Genomic DNA, 27,222 nt, shown 5'->3' on the forward strand with positions numbered 1-27,222 from the left:
TAAAGTTAGAAAGTAGGAGAATTGCCCCTCCCCTTATTCTGCCCACCCTCTCATCTCCATAGGAACAAATCAAACCTTCAGGGTCCCACCCCGTCCTACAAAGGCTCCGCCCACTATCCTTGTCCAGCATCCAATCATCATCCTCGGCTCACGTTTAGCACCGCCTCCATTTGGGAGAGGCCGGCGGCTTTCTTCCTTTTCCCAGGTGCCGGGGCTCTTCTGACTTTTTAATTCTGACTTTCCCGCCTCAAAGACTCTCAACCAATCAAAGGTCTCAGCATCTGAGCCTACCTAGCCTATTCTGGATCGGATGAAAAACCCTAGTCCTGATTGGCCTATCCGCCACGGGAGCTGTCCTATAGCCATAGGGTTCTTTGTTAGGTGATAGCCAGCAAGTATTACCTCGCGTGATTGGCTAGGCCAACAGAGTCAGGAATATGGCTGCTCTGGTCTCTGTTGTCGCGGCATCTATGCCTTCTGTGGTGACTTCGGGTACTTGTAGCGATTTCTCGGATCTGCGAGAAATCAAAAAGCAGCTCCTCCGGATTGCAGGGCTGAGCCGGGAGCGGGGTTTGCAGCACAGTGGGAAATGGTAAGACGTCAGGGTATGGAGTGGGAAGCCGGGCCTGGGCCCTCAGCTTCAGACGCCCCTCGCCCTCACTGACTCGGCCTTTCTCTGTTTCAGGGCCTCGGAACTGGCCTTTTCCTTAGCCCCTTTGCCCCTATCTGAGCTGCCGCCGCCTCCACTCATCACTGAGGTAATCATTTTTTCCACCCCTACTCCTCACCTCCCTTACAAGACCCGAAAAATGACCCCTTCCTCACTTCCCGGCCCGGGGATTTGCCAGTTTTGTAAATACAAAACTCTTTATATGCCATGTTTTGGTGACTTCTCACGTTCTTGTTAGGAAAAAAAAAGACAATAGTCCAATAGTCTCCATTTTACAAATGAGAAAACCGAGGCTCAGAGGAATAAACTGAGTTAGCAGCACATAGTGTTCAGGTGAAAAAGGTTCTAGAAATTATTTGGCTCAGGCCCCTTATGTTGTGGATGAATCTGAGACCCGAAGAAGTGAACTCAGAGCTGGGAGCCAGCCACCTAGTTAAAGTGATCGAGCCCTAACTCGGAATGGAAATGACTAATAAGTTATCCTGTTAGTCTGGGTATCAGGATTACCTTCTACAGCATCTTGGACTTGATGGTGGTTATCTAGTCTCCACTTAGAGATTAATGAGGAATATGCCCATTATCTCGTGAGCAATATATTCTACTTGGGATAATTCTAGTTTGTTTTTAGGAAATTTTATCTTATATTGAACTTATATTTGCCTCTTTGTAATATATACTCAGTGCTTTTAGTTTTTTCCTTTGTGGCCCAGCAGAGTAAATCTAATTCCTCTAATATTTGACAGCCCTCCATATACTATCAGCAAACACTTACTAAGTTCGGCATGTGAGATAGGAGGCACAGCAGAAAGAGCAGTCAGCTATGACCTCAGATACTAGCAGTGGTAGATTATTGACCTTCGAGTCTGGAAGACAGAAGTTCAAATTCAACCTCAGGCACTTCACACTTACTAGCTGTGTGATCTTGGGCAAATTATGTAACGTTGATTGCCCAGCATCCAGGGCCATCTCCAGTCACACTGATCCATATCAAGCCACTGGACCCAGATAACTCTGGAGGAGAAAGTGAGACTGATAATTGGCCCTAATCCGATGCAAGTGCTGTCATGGTCTTCTTTGCAAATGAAAGACAAGCATCACAATTTTAGGAGCACTGAGAGATAAAGAAACAAGTTCAGTTTCATAATCCATTATGTACTATATTACAATATTTCTAAAATTAGTGCTTATAATTTATAACTTTTTCTTTGGGTTCTAGAACATTCTGTTTTTGTTAATGTTTCATTCATTTGCAAAAAAGGGCTATATTCCCTATTTTATCTATTCAGTATTCTCTATGTCTATTAAGGGCCTTTTCTTTATCATGCTATAAATGTGTTTATTTTGTTTGTAATACTCTATTAGTGGAGCCCTTTGAAATCTCTGGCTATTAACTTTTTTTTTCTCTAATTCTTTTAATAACCCAACTAAATTTTCCTTTAATTTTCCTATGCCATTAGGGATGTAGATGTTTAATATTTTTATTCTATGATTGCTAATTTGTTGTAAGCAAAATTTTCTTGTTTATTTCTTAAGATTTCTAATATAAATTCAGCTTTTTTCCAATAGCAACACTGCAAATTTAGATTTTTTTAGAGTAAATTCAAACATAGCAGATTTTAAGTCCATCATTTGTCTTTAATTTTTATGCATTTTGTGTGCTTCCTGGAGTGACATATTGTTAAATGTTTTTAATTCATTCATTAACCTTTTTTATTTCTATAATGGAAAGTTTTTTTTTATTTAATGCATTTTTATCACTTAATCATTTTTTTGGGAAAGGAATGCCATCTTTTTGTTTTACTTGTAATCTCTAAATTTAAGCATACATTTGCACAATACTAATTACAATTATTATATCTTCTAATAATTCTTTAACTTTTAAACAAATTCAACTTTTGTATCCCCACCTCTGTGATGGAAGTTTTGCTCTAGAATTATTTTCCTTCTTATTCTATTGCTTTTGCCTTTTTTTCTTTCTCCTTTATTAGTAAATATTCATTATCATCTTAATTCTTTTCTCCTTTTTTTCCCCAAGCCCATTTGCCAATCAAAACAAAGGATTTGATTATCCCTTCCATAATTTCTCTTTGTTTACACTCAAATTGCTACTAGTTTTTCAGAGTTGTAACTGGATCTACTTTTCTTCCCTTGATGATACTCTGCTTTCTTGTTGGTTTTACATATCAAAAAGTGTTCTTTCTTGCCACAAGGTTCTGAAATTCAGTTGGACTCTTAAATTGCTACCTTTTGTCACAAAAGGATGTTTATCTTACCTGGAAGATTAATTTGGGTATAAAACCTTATGTTATAGTTTTCAGAATCATCTTTACCTGTCTCTGTTTTTCCCCATCTTAGATAGTTAAACTGATTTTTGAAAGGTAATCAGTGTTTGCCTTGATGGTTATTTGTAAAGCTATTGTTTGATTGTAATTTTTTTTTTTTTTTAGGTTTTTGCAAGGCAAATGGGGTTAAGTGGCTTGCCCAAGGCCACACTGCTAGATAATTATTAAGCGTCTGAGACCAGATTTGAACCCAGGTACTCCTGACTCCAAGGCTGGTGCTTTATCCACTACGCCACCTAGCCACCCCTGATTATAATTTTTAAATTTCATATTTATCACAGAATTTTTTCTATGAGGAGCAGGAAACCTCTCAGAAGTATCTAGTTGAATCCATATTGAACCCTCTATAATGTACTCAAAAGTACCATTAATTGTATTAATAATACTATTCAGACTTTGTCTGAGGATATATCCCTAGACATCCTATTCTAATTTGAAATGATTTTTTAAAAAATCAATATTTTTCAATTTTACATACTTATAATTGTCCTTTTGTTCTCTCTTCCCATTGTAACACTCCTCATTATAAAGAATACAAAAGAAGGAGAAAATAGCAGTTCATCAAAACTAACCAACATATAATAAAAAGTCTTAACAAATTTTTGCATTGTTGTACAACCAAAGTTCAATTGGGGAACAGTTTTAATCGGTACAAAGTTTTTCTTTCTATTAACGTTGACTTTCACCTCCATGTATCTTTTTATTCATTGTTCCTAGCTTTTCTTTCTGGTCTCTTTACAAGAACCTGTTTGATCCTATTTCCATGTACATTCCTTCAAATACTTGAAGATGTCTTGTCTTAAGATCCAGTTCTCTTCTCCAAAAATTTCTTCCTTCATGTAGTTTTTAGGAGAGTTATGAATGTATTTATGGTTGATTAGTAGAAAGAGTGATTACTTTGGGAGTCAGGAAAACAGAATATAACTATGAGTTCCAGTTTTAGCTCTGCTTGTACCACCTACATTGTAGAAATAGTGAGAAAAGTGCTTTGTAAAACTTTAAAGGCTAAAGAAATGTTGAGTACTAACATTTTTAGCTTATTTGCTTATACTTACATAGCCTTTGAAGTCTACTAAGAACCAATTAAATTTCTTTATATTAATGTGTTATTGCTATTCCTGAGAGTTATGATTTCTTGAATTTCTCTTCAGGTTTACTTTTTCTTTTTTTGTCTTTTTTTTTTTTATCATTTATTAGCATCAGGCAGTTTCCTTACATTTAAAATGTACAATTGATAGGGGAGAGAAGAAACAAAGAATCATGAGATGAGTGAGGTGGAAGTAGAAATTATATCTCAGTGAACACTTTTACTGAACAAAATCTTGAGTTTATATTGATGAATTGGGTGCCAGAAATCTTCCCTTTTTTACCTACCTCTGAGGAATTTTCTTTACAAATATGAACTTCCAACTTATATTCAGCAATGAAAAATGGAAATATCATGCTTGCACGTTGAGTTTTCAGTCATATTACTGTATTTTAAAAATTATTTTAAAATAATGTATGCTGATTCAACCATTTTGGAGAGCAATCTGGAATTAAGCTCAAGGAGTTATAAAACTGTACCCTTTGACCCATCAATACCATTATTAGGTCTCTTTGCCAAGGCAATCAGGGAAAAAGAAAAAGAACTTCTTTGTTCTGAAATATTTTTAGCATTTTCTTTGTGTTTGTCCATCAATTGGAGAATAGCTAAACAAGGTGTGGTTTGTGATTGTGCTGTAATAGTGTTATGCTATAAGAAATGATTAACCAGTTGGTTTTAGAAAAACATGGAAAGACATCCTTGAAATAATAAAAGGTGAAATGAGAAAATCCAAGAGAATTTTATATACAGTAACAGCAATATTGTTTGAAGAGCAACTGTGAATGGCTGTTATTTTGAGCATTGTAAATAGATCAACATCAAAGAAGGAAGATGTTAGCCATCTCCAGAGAAAGAACTTCTAAATATAAATATATGTATTTATTACACATATATGTATTTTTACATATAAATATTTTACATATATGTATACATACACATACCACATCTGTCTTTAATGGCTACATGCTCTAGTGCAGGGTGGAGAAAAGGAGGAAGGAAAAAATTGCACAGCAGAGATTAAGAAGACTCCAAAGGAAGGGCAGAAAAACAGGATAGCTTTAAAAAATAATGTGTAGTATTATATAATTTTTGGAAAAAAGTTAACAATGTGAAAAGGAGATTTAGTTTATATTGAATCTTTTTGTTTTGTGTTGTTTACATGGACTTTTTTTGTCTTTGTATTTACATTAAAATGTTTTTTTTTTAAATAAGATGTTTTATTCATAAAATATTGGGAGGCTTTTTTTGTGTGTGTCTGAAAAATTTTAAAACATTAGATAACCTGTACTCAAATATTATATTTCCTGCTTTCTCCTGCCAGTCCCTGAAATCTCTGGTTGCCTTTTATCTTTCATAATTATTTTATCTCCATAGCTTTATTAGAGGCAAATTTAGGGAATTGGGGTATATAATATTGGATGAGATTAGAAGTGTCTTATTCGAAACTTGATTGCCAATTTAAAAGCAAATTTTTTTTTTTAAGTTTTTGCAAGGCAATGGAGTTAAGTGGCTTGCCCAAGGACACAGGGCTAGGTAATTATTAAGTGTCTGAGGCTGGATTTGAACTCAGGTACTCCTGACTCCAAGGCCAGTGCTCTATCCACTGCGCCACCTAGCCGTCCCCTGCCACCTAGCTGCCCCCCAAATCTTTCTTTGTGCATTAATTTCCTCATTTGAAAATAATCAATTTAGTAAGTGCTCCTTTTACTTATTAATTTTTGCCTTTAGCTGTTTATTAATAGCTAGATGAAAACTGAAAATTTTAGGCATTGAATTGCCAAATAATTGTGTGTTTATATTTGGATATTTTAATTTTTAATTTAATTTAATATTTACATTTTAATCTTCCATCATATTGTTATTCCTGAGTTAATATAATTTAACAGGGAACAGTGACTTTTGGGAATAATTGTTTTAATACCTTCCCCCCCCTCCTTTATTAAGCAATTTTTAAAGTCCTTCATATCAATGAGTAGTGGAGCCACGATCTGGAGGTTCAGTAAGAAATTGCCTATATTCAAGTTTTCAATCTTTTCTGGGTGTATATTTCTGGATTTATGTCAATATATAATTGATGACTCTGACATTAAAATAGGAAACTTTTCTTTTCAGGAATTTTATTGCTCTCTTTGTAAATTTTCAACATGAATAAAAACGTGATAGGTGGAAGATTTATGATCAATATCATAGATGGAAAAAAGTCAACAAGAGAAGGAAAAGAGATATTTCTTTCTTTGATTTTGAAATTCATGAATGTATTTCCTGGAATCTCAATGCTTGCTCCTTACTACCTATATTACCTATATTTTTCTTCTCCTTCCTTTTTCTTTTCCCCTGAAGAAAAAAATTCTCTCTAAATTTTCTTTTTTAGGAGGATGCGCAAGATTTAGATGCTTACACTCTGGCCAAGGCTTACTTTGATGTAAAAGAATATGATCGGGCAGCTCATTTCCTTCGTGGGTGCAAGAGCCAGAAAGCCTATTTCTTGTATATGTATTCCAGATACTTGGTGAGAACCATTTCTAGATATGAATGAAGCATCTATTATATATTTACTTTGTGCAAAGCACTTCTCTGAATGCTAGAGATATGCACAAAAAGGAAAAGAGTTATAATCTTAAGGATCTCATGGTCTTTTTTTGAGGGGGGGGATTTGTAGAGCAGTGGGGCTGCAGTGGGGTTAAGTGACTTTCCTAAAGATAAATAGCTAGGTTATTATTGTCTGAGGCCAAATTTGAACTCAGATCCTTCTGACTCCAGGGCTGGGTGTTCTATCCCCTGTACCATCTTGCTGTGCCTAAGATCTCATGGTTTGTTTTTTTTAAGGTTTTTTTTTTTTTTTTTTTGCAAGGCAGATGGGGTTAAGTGGCTTGCCCAAGGCCACACAGCTAGATTATTAAGTGTCTGAGGCCGGATTTGAACTCAGATACTCCTGACTCCAGGGCCGGTGCTCTATCTACTGCACCACCTAGCCACTCTGGATCTCATGTTCTTAATTAAATAGCACATAGGGAAGATTTCAGTTGCAAGTCAGATTGCAAAGAACTAAAGGATGAAGTATTAAAACAGATATTTAATACCTCTTCTTTAATGACATTTCTGTCAAAATAATTACATTAATGCCTAATGTTGAATCGTTTGACAGTGTCAAGAACTTTTGTAGCAAGAATTTTTTGTCTTTAGTAGCTATAGGAGCAGATATGTGACTTTCTTATTGGGGAATCAAAAAGAAATTTTTTATTTGCTTATGTAGGAAGATTTAGTCTCTGTTAATTCACTTGTAGGGCAACTCATCCTGCTAATGATTCATTCCCATTTCTTTTATAATTTTGAACTTTAAAGTAACCCAGGGATATATTTAAATATTTTCTTACTAATAAAATTGCAACATATTTCTTATTATTAATTAATTCAAATTCCTACCCAGTTCATTAAGTATTATTTATTTAATAAACTGGAGAAATTTCCTTTCCTAGTAGTAGTTATAGCTCTCTATTACATCCTTTAATTTCTTAGGATTAAGTAAATGTTAAAGTTATTGGATATATAATTTATTAATTGTGAAATCATTAATAAAACAAACAGTATTTACAATATTTTAACTGTGAGGGAGCACAGCCAGATCTTAGTTTGATGACAAATAATTTGTTTTCCCTTCTGGAAACAGAATTCTACGATTTGATTGATTCAAGATAACTAATGTCTTTCAAGAATTCTCTTTATATTTCTTCTCAAGATAAGAGTTAAATTTTGGCTTTCAGGAAAAGTTATTTTGTCTTCAGCCATCCAAGTTCCTCTTGGACTTTCCATAAAACTGATTTTAGTTTTTCTTCAGAAATCAACAGTTAAGACTGTTCTAACAGTAAAGAAGTTTCTCTTCATTTTCTTTGTGTATTTCTTCTCCAGAACTTCTCATAGATCAAAATCAAAACCAAACTGTCCTTGATTTGATATAGAGAAATACCTCATAGAATTACAGTTATAATACAACTGCAATTCCAAACTGCCCTTTCTTCGACATCCCATCTGACTCTTAAAGATATAGTAATTATATCCATAGCCTTTATAGGACAATACAGGGAACTACATAGTTCCCTTAATTTGTGGTTTTAATAGGAATAGCAAAGGGCTACTTACTGAAATAGCTTTTTAATTATTCCACTAGGGCAATGAAAGAAACTTAGAAATATTTCATTGGGTTACAATTTTTGATATATATGTATACACATACACACACATTTAATAGAAGATAACCTAATGCTCAAGAGTTGCTGTTACTTAGATAGCATAGGTAGCTCGACCTACCTTGATCTAAATTCTTGGGGCATTTTGTTTCATTCAAAGCTGTTAAATTTGGTTGAGTACACTTTGCCCATGTTTCTTAGACTTTTGGAACTGTAATGAACCCTTTCAGTGCTCAGTTTCATGTGTTTTTGTGTGTGTGAAACTATGTGCCTCAAATCTATCTGAGGTATATCAATAAAGATGTGAGCAGGGGGCAGCTAAGGTAGTGCAGTGGCTAGAGCACCGGCCCTGGAGTCAGGAGTACCTGAATTTAAATCCAGCCTCAGATACTTAATAATTACCTAGTTGTGTGGCCTTGGGCAAGCCACTTAACCCTGTTTGCCTTGCAAAAACCTAAAAAAAAAATAAAGATGTGAGCAGTGAAACTTTATAGCTCACTTACCAAAGTTGTGAGCTTTGAGGTGTAGTGGTATTAAAAAACTTTTTTTTAGTTTTTTTTTTAAAACTTAATTTCAAAAATTTAACTTTACTTTCTAGACATTCCTTCTAGATACGCTATTCAAAAGGACTTCAAGATACTAAAAGTGTTTCAAACAAGCATCTATGTAAAGAGAAACAACATTCTCTAAGAAATATGAAAATACTCTTTTGAGGGGAAAATACATCATCAAAACTATAGAGAGGGGTGAAGTGAGACAAATATAATTATTGACTAGTTGTAGCTATTGTTTTGTGTGAACCAAGGCCCTAAGAAAAAGTTAAAAATTATAGACCAGTTTTTTTATTGTGACAAAAGGTTTTAGAATCTATGAAAGATTTTCTTTTTGATTTTCCTTTACAGTCTGGAGAAAAGAAGAAAGATGATGAAACAGTTGACAGTTTGGGTATGAAGTTCTTCTTACCTTTTGGGGAAAAATAACTAGCAAACTGATGTGTGTTTGTTAGATATGATTGTGAGGCAGTGTAAGAACTGAATGGCCAAAGGTTTCTGTTTTTCAACCAAATTAAGGTAACTTTAAGATTTACTGCCTCCTTGTAGCCGTTATTTCTTAGAAGTATGGCACAGGGTGTAGTTAAACCTAAGAGAATAAAGCAAAATTAGTTTGATTCTGAGATTTCATTTGTCTATAGGCCCCTTGGAAAAAGGACAGGTGAAGAATGAAGCTCTCAGGGAGCTAAGAGTTGAACTCAGCAAAAAACACCAGGCACGAGAGCTTGATGGATTTGGCCTTTATCTGTAAGTCTGGATATTCATTGGACATTTTGTTTTTTCCTGAGTTGAAGAGGCAGAGGATAGCAAGGCACCAGCACATAGCAGAAACAACATTGAGTCAGAAGTCTCAAGACTTGGGGTTGAGTCCATGTTCTATTTCACATTGTGTGATATTGAGCAAATTATTTAATTTCTAGGAGCCTCAGTTTCTGTATCTGTCAGGTGAAACCAGGTATATTTGCACTGGTGATAATGTGACTTTTTTGAGAGCAAAGCTTTTTGTAAAACATAAAGAGCTATATGTGAATTGCAAGCATTTATTTAACACTCTGAGATTTACAAAGTACAACTATCTCATTTTTATTCTTATAACAACTTAGGAAGTAAATGCTATTATCCCCATTTTACAGATGAGGAAATGGAGGCAGATGAGGTTAAGTGCCTCGTCCACAGTCACAGTTGGGATATGTCTAAGGCCAACTTTAAACTAGCATCTTCCTGACTCTAGGTCCTGCACTCTCTCAGTTGGGCCACTTGAGTGATAGTTGTTATATGAAGTCTTGATTTTTGCTTTGGGTCCCCTGGTGATTTTCTTGCCTCCTAGGTATGGGGTGGTGCTTCGGAAACTGGACTTAGTAAAAGAGGCCATTGATGTTTTTGTGGAAGCCACTCACATTTTACCTTTACACTGGGGAGCCTGGCTGGAACTGTGCAACCTGATCACAGACAAAGAGATGGTAAGTTGAGGATTTCATTTGCAGTTTCCATCCAGTGGACTAGGTAACTCTGAAATATTCACTCAACCTTTCCAGTTATTGGAGTTTTATTGGCTAATGTATCTGGCTTATAGATTCTTTTGAACTGTTTTTCTAATAGGAATAGTTTGATTTTGAAATTCACTGTCTAGTTGGTGATTGATCCTTTGTGTCTACTCTTGTTTCATGACTAATATCAGTTTAGTATCAAATTTGATTGAAAAATTCCTTCTTCACACTTGAAGTTATACGGCATCTAAATTTCTTTACTGTTTAGTACTGTTTAACCTTCAACATAATCTAGCAGTTCCTTTGCTGCCCCTATAATTTAGGAATTTTTTTCCTAACCTTAAATGAATTTAATTGTTTCTCCAGGATTTCTTTTGTAAGTTCTGTGAAAATTTGATAATTTCTTTGATGTGATGTCTTTAAGTACCTTTGACTAGATCATCTTTAGAATTTTTTGCTATTTTTTTAGGTATCATTAGCATCCATTAAAGGAGAATAACAACAAATGTCTCCTTTTTTGGCGTTTTTAAGAGCTAAGAGATATCTTCTCTTTTCTCTTTCTCTGGTCTTTCCTTCCCTTCCCCCAATGAAGATGTTTCCTGATGACTTCCAAATCTGCATCTTTTCTTTTATTCTCTCACCCATTAAGTCTCCCATTTCTTGTCTGCTAGGCATTTTCTTATGGATATTTTATGTTTATCTCAAACTCAACATTTTGAAAACTCCAAAATTAGACTCTAACTTGTTCCTTTAAGGAAGTTTCACCTTCCAACTTCTCCTTGTCTGGTAGTGGTACAATCATATTTTGATTTCTCCCCCCCCCCTTTTTTTTTTTGGTTGCAAAGTAATCATAGTTAAATGACTTGCTCAGGGCTTTTTTTCCCTTTCTAAAGAAAATAACATTTAAATTTTTCTGCATAGCTTTTTGGAGCTCCTTATAATTTGGGGCTGTGTGTGTGTGTGTGTGTGTGTGTGTGTGTAGACATACACAATATACATAGGTACATATGTACACACATACACATACATTATATATAAATAGAGATACTTCTCCCTTTTCTATTTATGAATCTCTAGTTTTTACTGCCATCTTTACAGTCTAGACTCATTTCCTCTCATTTTTACTTTTGTCTTTTTCTTTTTTAATTGATGTTTTATCTTATTTTTCCAATTACATGTTCTAAAAGTTTTTCAACATTCATCCACATGCATCTGCATATTTTTAAGTTACATAATTTACTTCCACCCTCTCTTCCTACCCTCTTTCCCCTTAGCAGCAAACAGGTGAATATTGTACATACACATTTGTATTTACCATGTTTACGGATTGGTCATTTTCGCTATGAGGAATTAGGATTAAGGGAAAAGAAAAAAATCATGAGAAATACGTAAGAGAGATTTTTAAAAAGTGAATGTAGTGTTCATTTAGATTCTGTAAGGTTTCTTTGGTTTGATTTGATTTTGTTACTCTTCCTCTGGATGGGGATTACATCGTTCATAGCTGGTCTTCTAGGATTGACCTGGCCCTCTGAATATCAAGGTTGATCAGCTCTCAATGTTATTGTTAATAGGTCTTGCATCCTTTTCTTTTCTCTTCTTTAGCTTCATGCTAGCCATTCTTTTTTTTTTAATTTATTTTTATTAAAGATATTATTTGAGTTTTACAATTTTCCCCCAATCTTGCTTCCCTCCCCTCACCCCCACCCCACAGATAGCACTCTGTCAGTCTTTACTTTGTTTCCATGTTGTACCTTGATCCAAATTGGGTGTGATGAGAGAGAAATCATATCCTTAAAGAGAACAGAATTCTCAGAGGTAACAAGATCAGACAATAAGATATCTGTTTTTTTCCTAAATTAAAGGGAATAGTCCTTGTACTTTGTTCAAACTCCACAGCTCCTTATCTGGATACAGATGGTACTCTCCTTTGCAGACAGCCCAAAATTGTTCCCAGTTGTTGCACTGATGGAAGGACCAAGTCCTTCAAGGTTGAACATCACTCCCATATTGCTGTTAGGGTGTACAGTGTTTTTCTGGTTCTGCTCATCTCACTCAGCATCAGTTCATGCAAATCCCTCCAGGCTTCCCTCAATTCCTGTCCCTCCTGGTTTCTAATAGAACAATAGTGTTCCATGACATACATATACCACAGTTTGCTAAGCCATTCCCCAATTGAAGGACATTTACTAGATTTCTAATTCTTTGCCACCACAAACAGGGCTGCTATAAATATTTTTGTACAAGTAATGTTTTTACCCTTTTTCCTCATCTCTTCAGGGTATAGACCCAGTAGTGGTATTGCTGGGTCAAAGGGTATGCACATTTTTGTTGCCCTTTGGGCATAGTTCCAAATAGCTCTCCAGAAGGGTTGGATGAGTTCACAGCTCCACCGACAGTGTAATAGTGTCCCAGATTTCCCACAACCCTTCCAACAATGATCATTATCCTTCCTGGTCATACTGGCCAATCTGAGAGGTGTGAGGTGGTACCTCAGAGAAGCTTTAATTTGCATTTCTCTAATAATGATTTAGAGCATTTTTTCATATGGCTATGGATTGCTTTGATCTCCTCATCTATAAATTGCCTTTGCATATCCTTTGACCATTTGTCAGTTGGGGAATGGCTTTTTGTTTTAAAAATATGACTCAGTTCTCTGTATATTTTAGAAATGAGTCCTTTGTCAGAATCATTAGTTGTAAAGATTGTTTCCCAATTTACTACATTTCTTTTGATCTTGATTACATTGGTTTTATCTGTGTAAAAGCTTTTAAATTTAATGTAATCGAAATCATCTAATTGGTTTTTGGTGATGTTCTCCAATTCTTCCTTAGTCATAAACTGTTCCCCTTTCCATAGATCTGACAGGTAGACTAGTCCTTGATCTTCTAATTTGCTTATAGTATTGTTTTTTATGTCTATGTCCTGTAACCATTTGGATCTTATCTTGGTAAAGGGTGTGAGGTGTTGGTCTAATCTAAGTTTCTTCCATACTAACTTCCAATTATCCCAGCAGTTTTTATCCCAATGGCTGGACTCTTTGGGTTTATCAAACCATGCTAGCCATTCTTAAAAGCCTTTCTGAAGTTTTACTTCCTTTTAGAAGCCTTCCCTGTCTTATCCTTATCTGAATTCTTTACTATAAAACTATTAGTCTAAATGTTACAATATTAATTATGCTGTCTTATATTGATCATTATTGTTTTCTATGTGTTGGGTTTTTTTTTTCCCCGAGTTTAAAAATAATTGAAGTCAGGGATTTTGTCTTTTTATTTTAATACAATGCTCAGCCCACAGTAGATACCTAGTAAATTGCTCATTGGTTGTTTGGCTTGATGTTTGGGAAGGTAGTTGGGGATGTAAATGGCTAATTTGTAAATATATCCCTTTTTTGGATCTTAATTGCTGCCAGCTGAAGTTCCTGTCCTTGCCAGACACCTGGATGAAGGAATTTTTTTTGGCTCATATATATACAGAATTGCAGCTGATAGAAGAGGCCCTACAGAAGTATCAGTCTCTCATTGATGTGGGCTTTTCTAAGAGCACATACATCATTTCCCAAATTGCAGTTGCCTATCATAATATCAGAGGTGAGTGAGGCAGGGTATTGAAATGCCACCAAATTACCAAAGAAGTACCTTTATACCTACTGAATTCTCTCTATTATGCAGATATCGACAAAGCCCTCTCTATTTTCAATGAATTAAGGAAGCAAGATCCCTACAGGATAGAAAACATGGATACATTCTCCAATTTACTTTATGTTAGGGTGAGCTCTTTTTCTTTCTTGCCTTGACTTTATTAAGTAACACTGATTGGGTATGGCTATCATCCAGCTGAATTAAGTTTTTCCTCCCATCAACTTTTTTTTTTTTCAAAGTTCTGAGAATTCCTTTTTCCATGATCTAATTTATTTTTTCTACCTCAGAGCATGAAACCTGAACTGAGCTATCTGGCTCACAATTTGTGTGAAATTGACAAATACCGGGTAGAGACCTGCTGTGTCATAGGTAAGAATAATTTTTCTAATTGAAGTGCTGGGAGTTGGTGGGGAAAAAGGATTTAAAAAGTCAGTCCTCTGGGGAGAGGTTTAAGAAGAAGGTAGGAAATTAGATGGATCGATCAGGGTGGTCTCATATGAAAGGTTGATCCTGTTAAAATGGTAACCATCCAAAGCCTAGATTTCATAATGACAAGAGATCTTCTTGGTTTTTTTGTTTTTTGTTTTTTGTTTTGTTTTTTGCAAGGCAGTGGAGTTAATTGTCTTGTCCAAGGTCACACAGGTAATTATTAAGTGTATGAGATCGGATTTGAACTCAGGTCCTCCTGACTCCAGGACTATTCCCCTCATCACCTAGCTGCCCTGAGACTATTCTTAAACGTATTAAATTTATTTCTGAAACTCTAAGCATCAGGACAATATAAGCATACAGAAAAAAATTCACAAAATGGAGTAGTCTTGGTAATGACGGTAGGACTTTTAAGTAAAGTGGGAGAGGCCCTTTTCCAAGAGGAAATCAAATTACAGATTTCAGAACAAGAAAATGAACCCTGAGGTATTATTTCTTTTTCTGACCTTTTGGAAAAATGAGTTGTGAGGCTTATTAGGTAAATTTTTTCTTGAGAGAAATATTTAAAACAATCAAAAGAATATGGTTGTTGAATGTACTGGCTTCAAGGTTAGAAAGTCTCAAGTTCAAATTCCATCTCTAACACCTATCAGTTCTGTAACCTATTGAAAGTCACAGGGTTACTAAGCCACTTACTTCTTTGTTTTTTTTTTTTTAGATTTTAGATTTTTTTAGATTTTGCAAGGCAATGGGGTTAAGTGGTTTGCCCAAGGTCAGATTTGAACTCAGGTACTCCTGACTCCAAGGCCAGTGCTCTATCCATTGCACCACCTAGCCACCCCAAGCCACTTACTTCTAACTAACTAGTAAGTTAGTCCTTACTAACCTCAGGCAGTTCTTCAGGGCAATAGAAGCTTAAATGCATTGATTGACCAATTTCTCACAAGGAGTTTCTTATACCAATGAAATCATGGATATTGACCAAAAAACAAGTATGCCCTTCAATTTTAACCATTTAAACAATTTAACATTGGTGAAACAAAAACTTTTCAATAATTGTAAGAAAAATATTTTTTTTTTTTAGTATATATAATCAGATAAGGGAAAGAATGTGATAGGGATGGGGGGAAAAAAGGGACAGAGATTCTGAAGAGAGACTGGAAAGAGAAAAACTCACCCATTTTCTTGACCCCACTTCCTACAGTTCTCATTTTCCTGCTGGCATCTGTTTCCAAGGCATTGACCTAAATTGACTTTTTTGCAGTAGCCTTAGCTCCCCCCCCCCACCACTATTAGTAACCAACATGGTCTACCAACTTCTCTACTATCACTATGACTGTCCAGCCTGGTCTACTCACATTTGGCATTTCCACTATCCATTTTCTCCCCTGAATGGACAGCTGAGGCTCTGTTACTTGTCTTCTGTTTTTCCTTACTCATCATCAAAGCTCCTCCATCTTCTTATACTGTCTCAAGATGGTTTTTTTTCCATAGGACACCAGACTCAATATCTTGTTTTAGGAATTCTAGTTTGCATGAAATCATTTTTAATTTTGACTGCATGACTGACATAGGGGTAGCAGCTTTGCAGATGCTTAAATTTAGGAAACTTGGTGAAATAGACAAAAAGCTGAATTTGTTTCCAGCTAGATTTTTCCTATCTCAGGGAACTTCTATTTGTAACTGTCTAGTTTTTCTTATTTTTCTTGTTCTTCTCAGGTAATTATTACAGCTTACGTTCCCAGCATGAGAAAGCAGCCCTTTATTTCCAGAGAGCCCTAAAATTAAATCCCCGATATCTTGGGGCTTGGACCCTCATGGGACATGAATATATGGAAATGAAGAATACATCTGCGGCTATCCAAGCTTACAGGTGTGTATGTGTGCTGAGGTGAGGCCAGCTTGAATTAGGCAAATGAGTATTTTGTGGGTAGCAGTATTGTTCCGATCTCCCTGAATGTGCATAACAATATATTTCTATTCTTCAGACACGCTATTGAAGTAAACAAGAGAGACTACAGAGCCTGGTATGGCCTTGGACAAACTTATGAAATTCTTAAGATGCCGTTTTACTGTCTTTATTATTACCGAAGGGCCCACCAGCTCCGGTAAGTCTGACCACTTTGATGAGGGACAATCCACTGATAATCAGGGCTAATCACTTCCCTTTGATATTTGCTCAAGGAATCAGAATACTTGGAAATTGGAAATACAAAAAATCTTTGAAACTTTAAAGTTCTTCCTTTGGGGAATTCCATTAATATGTTTAGTAGTATGATTTGTATGGGCCATTAAGGAGCAGTGGGATAGTCTATGCATTGATTTAGGATGGTGGCAGTGATTGGAGTAAAGAAGATACAAATAACTGTTGACAGCAGCCTTGCTTGTCTTGTAGGCCCAATGATTCCCGTATGTTGGTGGCACTAGGAGAATGCTATGAGAAACTCAATCAGCTCGTGGAAGCCAAAAAGGTGCCTGGGATTGGGTATTGGGTTACTGCATGACATTTTTATAATTTAGTGAAGGTTGGTTGGTCTTTTTCTGACTTCATTTCGTATTACATACACAGTCTTAAGCAGGGTATACCTTGTCTGCTCATGTGCAGTTCCCTGTATGGAGTTTGTCAGGCAAGGCAGGTTCAGAAGCCACAATCTGTGGAAGGCTTTCTGTGACCAGGTACCTGCCATCTGAGCCTTGTTGGCACTTGTTCAGCATGAACAAGCATGTGTTCTTCTGCACACTGAGCACCAGCCTGAGCTCCTGCAGGGTTTGCTGAAGCCTGAGCCTCGAGGTAATTGTCTGCTTGTTGGTAGGCGTGGGGTGCTCCAGTAACCACTTTGTCCCTTTGGCAGTGTTACTGGAGAGCTTATGCTGTGGGAGATGTGGAGAAAATGGCTCTCGTGAAACTAGCAAAGTGAGTAAAAAAGACCAAACATTCTTAAGTGTTTAAGCCTCGTACGCTCTGGGAGTGTCTGGGAATGATCCTAAAAGGGAACTAAACATTAGGGCACATCAATATACCATGAAGTTCTCAACTAGGTTAGGTGCTAAGAATGAACTAAAGGAAATTTACAATTAGTGCATTGTTAAGGTGGAAGGAGGGAATTAATCATATATACTCAGCAAGTCCTCTACTGGGTCATTTTTGATTCTGGCTATAGCCAGGACAACTTCTAAACCCACATAAGTTGTGACCAGTTGATAGGTGGGGGGTTTTTTGGTTTTTGCTTTTTAAAATTTGCTCCTGAAAAGAAAATCTAAGTTGTTTAATATCCTCCAGAACTGACCCTCACAGTTCTTCCCATATGTATCATTAGTAAAGTAATGATACTTTTAATGGTGATGCCTCAATATAGAGGTCTAGTATTATGGATTGTTTTATTTCATTTTTTACTTTCACATAGTCGAGTTTATTTTAGGCTCTGGGCCTGTGTTGAATGTGTTTCTGAAGCCTTGGTTCAGAGGTCTATTTATTCTTACAGTTCATTTCTTTCAGACTCCACGAACAGTTGACTGAATCAGAACAAGCAGCTCAGTGCTACATCAAGTACATCCAGGATATCTATTCCTGTGGGGTATGTGTCAGAGGCAGGGGAATTAAGTCTATCATTATCTGTCATTACCACTTCAGTCATTCCTGTTCTTTGCCGTTTCAGGAAATAGTGGAACACTTGGAAGTGAGCACTGCTTTCCGTTATCTGGCTCAGTACTATTTTAAATGCAAACTCTGGGATGAAGCCTCGGCCTGTGCACAGAAATGTTGTTCCTTCAATGATGTGAGTGCCAGTATTCAATCAAGATATCTGGTTTGAATAGATTATCTTTTCAAGGGTAGAGGTTGTCAGGGTGAGGGCTATCTTAAAAGTGGATAGTTTAAAAAAGAAGTATAACTTGGGATATATTATTTGTTTCAGACTCGAGAGGAAGGCAAAGCCCTACTTAGACAGATCTTACAGCTGCGAAATCAAGGAGAGACTTCTACCACTGAGATACCTGCTCCCTTTTTTCTACCTGCATCACTATCTGCTAACAACACTCCTACACGCAGGGTGTCTCCACTCAACCTATCTTCTGTCACACCATAGACTCCTACTTTCTGGGCCGGATTGCCAGTACCCCATTAAGTCCCAGCTTAAAGACAGAAGCTGGATCTGTTCTTCAGAGGACTTCGTCTCTTTCAGTTTCTGCAGTTAGAGACCTCTGCTTGAGGATTCTATAGGCAGTGCTCCAGCTGCAGACGGATTGAATCCTGTCTGAAGACTTCTGTTTGCTACAGTTACAGCAGCTGGACTCTTGAGGAAGCACTTTTCTCTCCTTGGAGACTAACTGCAACCCTTTTATGGCACTTTAGCAGGTGATGCTGTAAGAGCCTCATTTCTTTGCTGCTTGGTGGGATCACTGTTTTCAGCACCTATATGATACTGTTGGAAGAACCCAGGTGTCACAGCTAAATAAATAAGAGTTGCTGGTAACTTGCTGAAACCGTTCTCTTTCAGAGCAAAGAGCAAACTGTTGGTGCTGTGTAGAGAGGGAGATGAAACCTGGACAGTCTGGCCCTTGGTTTCAGCTGAGTTGTGGGGAAGAAAGATAAAGCTGTCTTACTGAAAGAACAATATTCATTATGTTCCTGTTTAGAACAGTGTATCACAAGTGGCTCTCTAACTTGTCATGGAGGAGAGGGAGAGCCTGGGTAGAAGACTCATATTTGAAGAGCCAGTCTGTTTTAATAAAAATATTTTTTTAATCCAATTTTCTACATTTATTTTCTCCATAGATTAGGGTGATAAAACCCCTTTGAAGAAAACCTTTTTCTGGGAACCTGGTGTTTTCCATGCATAACTACTTTAGTAGATTATCATGTAGTATATTTATGTAGTGCTTTATGTAGTATATTTATTATAATGTACATACATACATATTGAGTGCATAGGAACCATTAAAAGTGAAAATAGATTACATAATTACATATGAGGAAAAAAGCAGCCACTGGAATATGCCATCTTAGAGAAAGCCCTTGGTGTACATTAAAGCTTATAATGAATACAACTTCATGCATAGAACAACTTACTCCACTGTAGCTCAAGTGCTAGTTTTACAATTATGTTCTTAATATTTTTTCCCAAAAGGCCCAGACTTGAGTAAAGGGGAGCGCCGAGCACGCAGGATGCGGCTGTAGGGACTGTTCTCTGCTGTGCCTTGACAAGTGGGGGTTCGAGGAAGCAAGTTTCGAAGGAAAGGTTTCTTTCCTGGGGGTTGCTGGGTGGGCTGCTGATTCTCCTGGTTGGGACCGAGCCGCTTTTTTAAGGAAACAGAGGAGGAAGATCCCTGTAGCTTCATGACTGTATGATACTGCTCAGCAATACAGGCAGCTTTCTTCCGAAGGTCCAGTTTTACTAACATCATGTTATTTTGTAGTTCAGCTAGAGTCTGGTCCTACATAGAAAATAGATGTTTAAGCTAATAGAAGAGCTATATCTTAAAATCCAGCTCCCAAGTCCCATTCCATCCCACTTCCCAAGCAGTGTCCTAAAGACCAAAAAGGGATGAGGGGTCATGTCAGAAGATGAGAAACATTTTAATTATGGAAATCAAACCACTGGGATAAGATCACTAGATGATTTATGGTTGTTCCTTTATATCAAAGGAGGTATTCCTTTGCCTCTAATAAGATCTATAAAATAACTCAAATCTTTGCTCAATTCACCTGATCCTGCTGGTTTGTCTTTGTGGGCAAGTATTTCTTGAAGCCAAAGCTCAGTTGATTGCAGGGGGTTACCCTAGGAACCCAGTCATTAGGTAGCAGCCGATAACTCCTTACTTAATCTCCTTACTTAATAAATATATATATATATATATATTCTCATATTCTCATGACTGCCTTTGTTTTTATTCAACTCTTAAGTTCTGCTTATCATCCCATAATAGCATTAATGGTTGGATATCTACTTCAGTTTTATGAAGAAAGTGCTATTACAAAGCACTACATAAAATGTCAGTTATTTAGCAGCCAGTCTTTTCATAATTAAGATCAACAATAAATCTGAAAAAACAGTATAGATTAGTGCTCAGTTCAGGTATTAACAAGTTTCTAAATTTGGGCTTTCTGCCTTACTATCCTATTTCCTATAATTAGGGCGGTATGGGGAGCAATGCAAGGACAGACTACCTGTTTGATTAGGATGTCATCACAGAAGGTCAAGGCCTGACGAAGCTTTCCTGCACCGGTGCTATGACAACAGGCCCTCTCAGCCGACTGGAGGGACTCTCCAAGTTTCTGGAGTTCAGTTCTCAGCATCCTGATGTTCTGAAAGAAGTAACTATCAATGTACAGTGGCTACAATTAGCTGAAATATGAAATGTTAGTGGCTCACTAACCCAGAAGTATACAGTGCAGTCCTCACAAATTTGGGGCAGTTAGGAATAGTTACTAATAGAAAGAGTTGGGTGGCTCTTTGCCACAAGGAAAGGAAGGACAAGCAAGGAAAACTAAAAAGTCAGAATGTGTTATACAAGGTGATATCTGATGAGGTGTAGTCTCCTCTCCTTTGTTCATTCTTATTACCTTTTGCCCCTCTTCTAACTTTTTGTCCACATCTATGGTAAATGGTTTGGCTGAAGGAGGTGGATCTAACATTCTTTGATACTTCCGCAATTCTGAAAAAAAGAAAGGAGTCGGTACAGTCAATGAACATTCCTGTCTGGGTCTCTTCTCCAGAAGATTGCAATCAGATAGAGTAGAACTTTACACATTCTGAGATCTCCCCATTTCTTCAGTTTAACCCTTTATCTGTTCCAAGGGCATTACTTTTTTTTTTTTTTGCCTCCTTTCTACCACCCTCTTACCTTCAGTGGTAGAAGCTAGTTCTGCCTTGCACTGTTCCAGTCTGGCTTTAGTCTCCTGAAGCTGCTTGTTAGAAATAGAGGAAGCCACTCGCTGAGATCTGCGCAAGGACAGTTCAGGATCTGACAGCAGGCCTGTTGAGAGGGGTGCAGATGGCTTCTTAGCCTCTTGCAAGGCTTCCTCCAACTCCTTTATCTTTTCATCCCTCTCCTGAAGGAAGAGCAGAAAGCTGTGTACAATACTTGGCCTCCTTTAACTGTATGATAAACCACTTTTCCCAGTGGCTGTTTGTGAGAACCCACTGAGACTAAAGCCATAATGAATCCCATTCCATTTTCTAGAGGCCTCAGCGAGGCTTGATGATAAGCACTCTTATATTTAACTGGGAAGAGTCAGGGTGGTCCCTCTGATTTTCTCTACTATTTACCTGGAGTTCTTCTTGGTAATAACTCTGCAGAGACTCCTTGAGAATCTTTAGTTTATCCTCATACATTTCCTCCAATAACTCTTTCTGAGTATCTAAGTGTTCACTGTAATGCAAGATGAAAGAAAAATGAGCAATAGTTTTCTTTGGGGCTAAATCACATTTGTGGAAGAAAACAGACTCAGACAGAATTCCATCATGCCCAAACCCCTGCTCCTCTAGAAGATCCAAGAGGCAAGTCATTGCTACCTGCACCATTGTTCCCGTTGTTGCATCTGCTCTATCATCTCAGTACAAATTTCATCTCGGAGCTGCATCTCCAATTTCAACTTCTCCTGACGCTCTTGTAGCAGAAGCTCTTTCATGGCTTCCACCACTTGTAGGAGCTCCTAGGAGAGTCAAGGAAGCAAGATAGTTCCTGTATTCTAAATTGCAATGACCATCTTAGGATACCATTTCCCCTAGGGAATATGCAAATCTCAGCAGCAACTACTTCAAAAATAAGTCTGTTTGCTTCCTCACCTCTTTGTCATACATGGAGATGTCAACTTCATCATTACTGTTTTCACTAGGTCCCATTTCCTGCTTTTCCCCTGTCTCCAAACTGGGAGAGGCTGGTTGACTGTGCTCTTTAATGAATGAATGTAGGGATGGAAGCCCTAATTTCACAGGTGGGGCATGAACAAGCTAGAGAGAAAGAGAAATCCCTTAATTTGTACCCATGTGACTTTACCTTGAAAGAATAGGAACAAAAGATGAACCCAACCATTTTACCTGGTAAGTTCTAAGGACTTACCTGACTGGCAATGGCTGAGAACTTGGCCACATGAAGGGTCTCATCATAGCTAGAGGCACAAGGATTCACATTGACAATCATGCAAGAGCGGCCACGACCTGTGAAGAAGCCCTGAAACACCCGGGTCAGCTTGCTGTCACGGAATGGTACTAGGTTTTGCTTGAGCCTGGTGAGGGAAAAGAGACAACTGAGTTTTGAGAAGGATCCTGACCATGATGAAGTCACCCTCAGGCCTGATTAATATCTAGTGACAGGCCTTTCCATTTAGTCCCTGTTGTGTCTTCTGTGGTTGGTGGGTACTGACCGTTGTTGATTCTGACGCAGGGCAGTAATGCAGCGGCCCAGGGTGTGAAGGGAAGTATTGATGTTCCCTGCCTCCTTTATTCGCTCACTCATTTTCTGTTCCTTGCAGCGTTCTGAACCAGCCAGATCACACAGGGACAACCTGGAGGGAGGAATTAACTCTGAACCTTTGTCCCCTCCTACCACGCAGAGCTCATGCTATTTCCTGGGAGAGAATTTTATTCTAATTCTGCAACAATTTCCTGAGAAATTCAGCTTTGTAACTCCCAGGCCATTCCACCACTCAAAAAGAACTACCCAAGACCAGTTAGCCAAATTCCTACAACATAAAACTCACTCGCTAATTTTGGACACCACCTTGTCTTCTCCTTGCAGGTGCAGGATTCGGATGGAAAAAATGCTGTGGCTAAATGACATAAAGAAGCAGGAATGAGCACAGTAGGCACTATCACCTGAAAGTTAACTATTTTCCAGCAAGGCCTGTGAATAGATTCTTTTCTCACCTGCGACTGGAGTTCTGGTTCAGGTGAGTACTGGCAAAGCTCTGATTTTTACGACCTAGTTTCAGGAGCTTCCAGGCCTCATCAGCATCTTGAATGTTAATCCAATTCAGATCTAAGGAGAAGAGGGAGAAGGGGGTAAGTTAAAAATATCTAATTCTTACTTTCCTTCTTTCTCTTCCTCCTTCTAGTGACTTTAGTTTTTTGCAAGGCAATGGTGTTAAGTGGCTTGCCCAAGGTCACACAGCTAGGTAATTGTTAAGTGTCTGAGGTCGGATTTGAACTCAGGTACTCCTGACTCCAGGGCTGGTGCTCTATCCACTGCACCACCTAGCTGCCCTCTAGTGACTTTTCTTGATGTCCAACCCTCACTACCCTTCACATAGGGATTGCCATTCTGGTCTTCAGAAAGCCGGAGCGTCTGCCTCTTTCTCTGCTGACTGGAAGGCTCCAACAAGTCAAAGATCATCTCGTTGTAGATTTCAAAGAAGGAGATCCAGACAGAGAATTGCACATCAGCCGGGATACGGAATGGGGCAGTATCTGGCTCTGCCCATCTACAACATGTGTCTGTGGAAAGGATAAGAAATAGTTAGCCCCCCAATCTACCCCTGATCATCATGCTTTCTGTTCTGTCTCAGTAGGTGGACCTACTACTTCACTCCTAACAACAATAATGATTCTCTGGATTTCTAACAGAAGAAACTACATTTGCAGAGATAAGTTTAAAAACATACCCTCCACGTGGTCAATTTGTTTTACTTGACTATGCATAGTTTTTACCAAGCTTTGGTTTTTCTTTTCCAATGACAAATGTGGACAGGGGTGAGGTGGGAAGAAGAAAAAAATAGATTTTGTTTATTGAAATTACAATTTTTTTCAAGTTTTTTTTTTAAATACCCTCCATTTGGCTGAGGCTGACGCTGCTTTGGTTAGTCAAATGGCTAGTAGAGGAGAGTCCAGCAATGCCACTGTCAAAACTGGCACTGATTCCCAGCCGTAGTGATTCAGTGTTGTGGCTTTTTTTCAGAGAATTTATCAATTCCTCCTAGAGAAACACCAAGAGAAAATCAACATAAAGCCTTTCTTTGAGTACTCCTGCCCTTCAATGATATAGTTGTGGGAACTGGGCATTTACCTCCCGAAAGGTGCCATTCAGCAGAGCTGATTTCTTCATCTCTTCCTGCCTCACTTGCTTGCTATCAAGCCAGATCACTTCATTAGCAAATGATGGCTTCAGATCAGAGGCTGGATAGAGCTGGTTCTGAATACTATTGAAAATCACAGCCAGAGAACGAGGTAGAATCCCCCCATCCTTATTGTTACCTAGAAATATAAGAAAGACAAAGAAAGAGCTGAGCATTAGCACTTGAAATGCTGAGAAGTCCTAAAAACTCACTGGAATTTCATGGCACTCATGGTGCTGAGAGTTCACTTACCCTGGACAGTATGGGTCTTTCCAGAGTTAGTAACTCCATAGGTATAAATGAGCCAGTTATAGCCTTTGAGCACATCTTTGACCATTTCTTTCACTGTCAGATTGAAGAAAGATGCCTGTCCTACTTCTGGTCCAAAGATCTAAAAAGAATACAGTTCTTTTTTATTTTTAACATAGGCTCATTTCAACTTTTATTCAGCTCCACTAGCATAATCCCCCACCCCCAAGTCAGTTCCTCCTATAATTCTCCAACATCCCCCAGACACTACAGACTCGACAACTTTGTGGATCTTCCTCTCAGCACATGTATTAGAACAAAAATACATCTCACTGGCAGCCTCGTTGAAGGTGGCTAGCATACAACTTGATACCTGGGAATAGGTGAATCTATGAGTGGCTTGGCCCACACCCCTCTCGTTGCTTTTCATGGCAAAGGAGTCCTTGGGTGCCTGCAGAACCAGGGTTTCGGGGTTCTCAATTCGAACACAGCCCTGGCAAATGGAACAGACACGAGCATTAGGAGATGGAAGCAGTCCCGTTGCCCTCTTGGGCCACACCTGGCACCCTAGGTGCGTCCTCCGGCACTCACCTGCTCTTCTTGTCTGTCTACCTCGGAAGGCAGCAGGGGCCGGACCCTCAAGTACACTTTCACCTTCTCTGCACCATCCTCAGGTACAACCTAGGGGAAGCCCAGCAAGAGCAGGCGTGATGCCCCTGGGGACTCCCGGGGGCCAGTCTGGGTCTCCCCCTCCGGGCTGCCCATTCCTCCACACTCCTTTGATGACGCGCCCACGGATGCCCCCCAAGCGCCAGCACGTGGTCTGCCCCAAGATGAGGGCGGTGCGGTGTGCGGGGTCAGGGGGCATCTCCCGGGCCTCACCTGCTCCTTGTCCTCTGTCCCGGGAGGGGCGATGGCAGAGAACTCCGACAACAGGTCTTTTTGGATCCCGACGCCCAAGTCGTGAGCAGTGGACTCGAACATGGGTGACACGACTTCCTCGTCGGAGAGGAGGCCCAGGGGCGGGCTGAGGAGGCCCCGGGACATGGCGGCGAGTTCCTCCCGGGGGAGAAGGGACGAGGGGCGGGGCTGGGCGCTGTGGCCCCCGCGGGTCTGCCCTCCGCCCTCCCCTGCCAGACCCAGGCGCGGGGCTGGCGCCGGATGAAGCCTCGGGCCTTCCCTGAGCTCCCGGGGCGCGGAGCAGGGCCCGGGGGGTCGGTTCGCCCGGGGGAGCGGCGCCTTTGGGCGAGTTTACCGTCGCCGCCGCGAAGCCTGTGCCAGCTCGCTGTCCGGCTCGGCGGGCTTGCTCCGGGCTCCCGGGCGCCCTAGGGCTCGGTCTCTCCGGAAAGGCCGCCTCCGCTCGGCGCCCCAAGCCCGGGTCGCGCCGCCGCCGCCGCCGCCGCCAGCCCGGTCCGCGGCCCCTCCAGCGCCGCTTTGTTTCTAATGTAAGGTTTCAAACGCCGCGCTCTGCCGTCTCAGCCAATCCGGAGGCAAGATCACACCCGCCAATCGTGGCGCTCAGGAGGCGGGGCGGCTCACCAACCGTCGCGGCGTCGGCCTGGGGTCTTCGGGCTCCGGCCCGGGGGCCCCTGCCCGCCCCCGAGGGTCCTTCCAGCCCGCCCCGCCACGAAACGTGGACAGCTGAGGTCACCATCTCCCGCCCTACCGTCTTCTTCCCCAGAAGCTTGCCCGAGAACTAGGGGCTCCTCCCCAACCCTAAACCGCCCACTCCAAATAAACTCCATTTCCCAGAAGCCATCTGGCTGCGTGTCGGCTCAGGAACCACACTCCATTTCCCAGAGTCCCTCGGGGCGCGGCCCGATAAGGACCCGCCCCTTCCCGGGTCGGGAAAGAGTCGGGGCCAAGATGGCGACAGGGACGGGCAGTGAGTGTCTGCGTTGCTCGGGGATGGGCCGCTGCGGCGTTGTGGCAGGACCCTCCCGACCGCCCCCCCGTCCTGCTTCCAGCTCGAGAGTTGGGGTTCGCGGAGCCCTCGGCCCGAGGGCCTTGTGAGATCCGCGCTGGGCGAGACTCGAGCTCTCCCGGGGGCCGCCGAGGAGGGGCTGTTATGGAGGCTCTCTGGCCGATTGCGGAGACCTGGGGGAGGGGGCGGGGCGGCGCGGCGCGGCAGCGCGGCAGCTAGGCCTCGAGACGCCCGAGAGACCCGAGGAAGGAGGCCTCCCCCGCCCTCGCCCCTCCCTCCCGACTCCCTCCTTTGAGCACTGCGGCCCCGGCTTCTGGGAAGGGGCGAGGCCGCCCGCGGCCTGGCCGGGGTGGGGGGGACGGAACGCTCGGATTTCGTGAGCCTGGGCTGCCCTGTGCCAGCCCGCGGGGGTCCGAGCCTTTCGCTGCCCACGGAGGAAGGGGTTTTAATCTTAGACATTATTCAGCCCAGGTTCTCTTTTGTGTTCTTCCCTTTTAAAAAAAAATAGCGTTCCCGCAGTGGAAAGATCATGGGACTAGGAGTCAAGGCCTGGATTCTAGGTCGAACTTGATTAGTCATTTTTAAGTGCCGTAAGCTTGTCGCTTGCGAT

At 40.0% G+C, this 27,222-nt stretch overlaps 3 protein-coding genes across 14 annotated transcripts in view; 2 read left to right on the forward strand and 1 right to left on the reverse strand.

Moving 5' to 3' along the window:
- Positions 1-402: 402 nt before the first annotated feature.
- CDC23 (cell division cycle 23) lies at positions 403-20,194 on the forward strand. The gene is made up of 16 exons (XM_074212979.1): positions 403-592; positions 686-758; positions 6,471-6,608; positions 9,186-9,228; positions 9,476-9,581; positions 10,162-10,294; positions 13,731-13,908; positions 13,990-14,087; positions 14,247-14,328; positions 16,108-16,261; positions 16,377-16,496; positions 16,784-16,859; positions 17,241-17,302; positions 17,885-17,963; positions 18,045-18,164; positions 18,303-20,194. The coding sequence occupies exons 1-16, from the start codon at positions 438-440 to the stop codon at positions 18,471-18,473; spliced, it is 1,788 nt and encodes a 595-aa protein (XP_074069080.1). The 5' UTR covers positions 403-437; the 3' UTR covers positions 18,474-20,194.
- Positions 19,104-26,760, reverse strand: KIF20A (kinesin family member 20A). 2 transcript variants are annotated; one of them, XM_074212977.1, is made up of 18 exons: positions 25,571-26,757; positions 25,280-25,369; positions 25,062-25,181; positions 24,692-24,830; positions 24,391-24,578; positions 24,153-24,300; positions 23,628-23,822; positions 23,256-23,367; positions 23,090-23,158; positions 22,754-22,894; positions 22,450-22,615; positions 22,176-22,340; positions 21,903-22,042; positions 21,657-21,759; positions 21,232-21,439; positions 20,951-21,042; positions 20,555-20,692; positions 19,104-19,821 (listed from the first exon to the last, which is right to left on the reverse strand). In XM_074212977.1, exons 1-18 carry the CDS (start codon positions 25,733-25,735, stop codon positions 19,495-19,497), a joined length of 2,706 nt encoding a protein of 901 aa, XP_074069078.1. In that variant the 5' UTR covers positions 25,736-26,757; the 3' UTR covers positions 19,104-19,494. The 2 variants fall into 2 exon arrangements, with proteins under 2 accessions (XP_074069078.1, XP_074069079.1); XM_074212978.1 differs by lacking the exon at positions 19,104-19,821 and adding an exon at positions 19,850-20,165 and having other exon boundaries at positions 25,571-26,760.
- BRD8 (bromodomain containing 8) overlaps positions 26,220-27,222 on the forward strand; it is a 31,440-nt gene continuing 30,437 nt past the window's right edge. For 4 of the 11 annotated variants that reach the window (XM_074212966.1, XM_074212965.1, XM_074212971.1 and 1 more), the window contains exon 1: positions 26,341-26,573. In XM_074212966.1, the coding sequence (XP_074069067.1) occupies positions 26,555-26,573 (19 nt within the window). In that variant the 5' untranslated portion in view covers positions 26,341-26,554. The other 7 variants (XM_074212973.1, XM_074212974.1, XM_074212975.1 and 4 more) reach the window with 4 other exon arrangements.

This window comes from Macrotis lagotis, chromosome 1 (assembly GCF_037893015.1).
Source record: "Macrotis lagotis isolate mMagLag1 chromosome 1, bilby.v1.9.chrom.fasta, whole genome shotgun sequence".
Taxonomy (NCBI): Eukaryota; Metazoa; Chordata; class Mammalia; order Peramelemorphia; family Peramelidae; genus Macrotis; species Macrotis lagotis.

Bases quoted from the DNA above. Each gene is read 5' to 3' on its own strand.
- KIF20A (XM_074212977.1), bottom strand. From the start codon at position 25,735: ATGTCCCGGGGCCTCCTCAGCCCGCCCCTGGGCCTCCTCTCCGACGAG. The intron at 22,341-22,449 runs GTAAGTCCTTAG...CTTTCTCTCTAG, and splicing joins TCTCAGCCATTGCCAGTCAG to CTTGTTCATGCCCCACCTGT. The intron at 22,043-22,175 runs GTGAGGAAGCAA...TGACTCTCCTAG, and splicing joins TCTCCATGTATGACAAAGAG to GAGCTCCTACAAGTGGTGGA.
- CDC23 (XM_074212979.1), top strand. From the start codon at position 438: ATGGCTGCTCTGGTCTCTGTTGTCGCGGCATCTATGCCTTCTGTGGTG. The intron at 6,609-9,185 runs GTGAGAACCATT...TTTCCTTTACAG, and splicing joins ATATGTATTCCAGATACTTG to TCTGGAGAAAAGAAGAAAGA. The intron at 9,229-9,475 runs GTATGAAGTTCT...ATTTGTCTATAG, and splicing joins TGAAACAGTTGACAGTTTGG to GCCCCTTGGAAAAAGGACAG.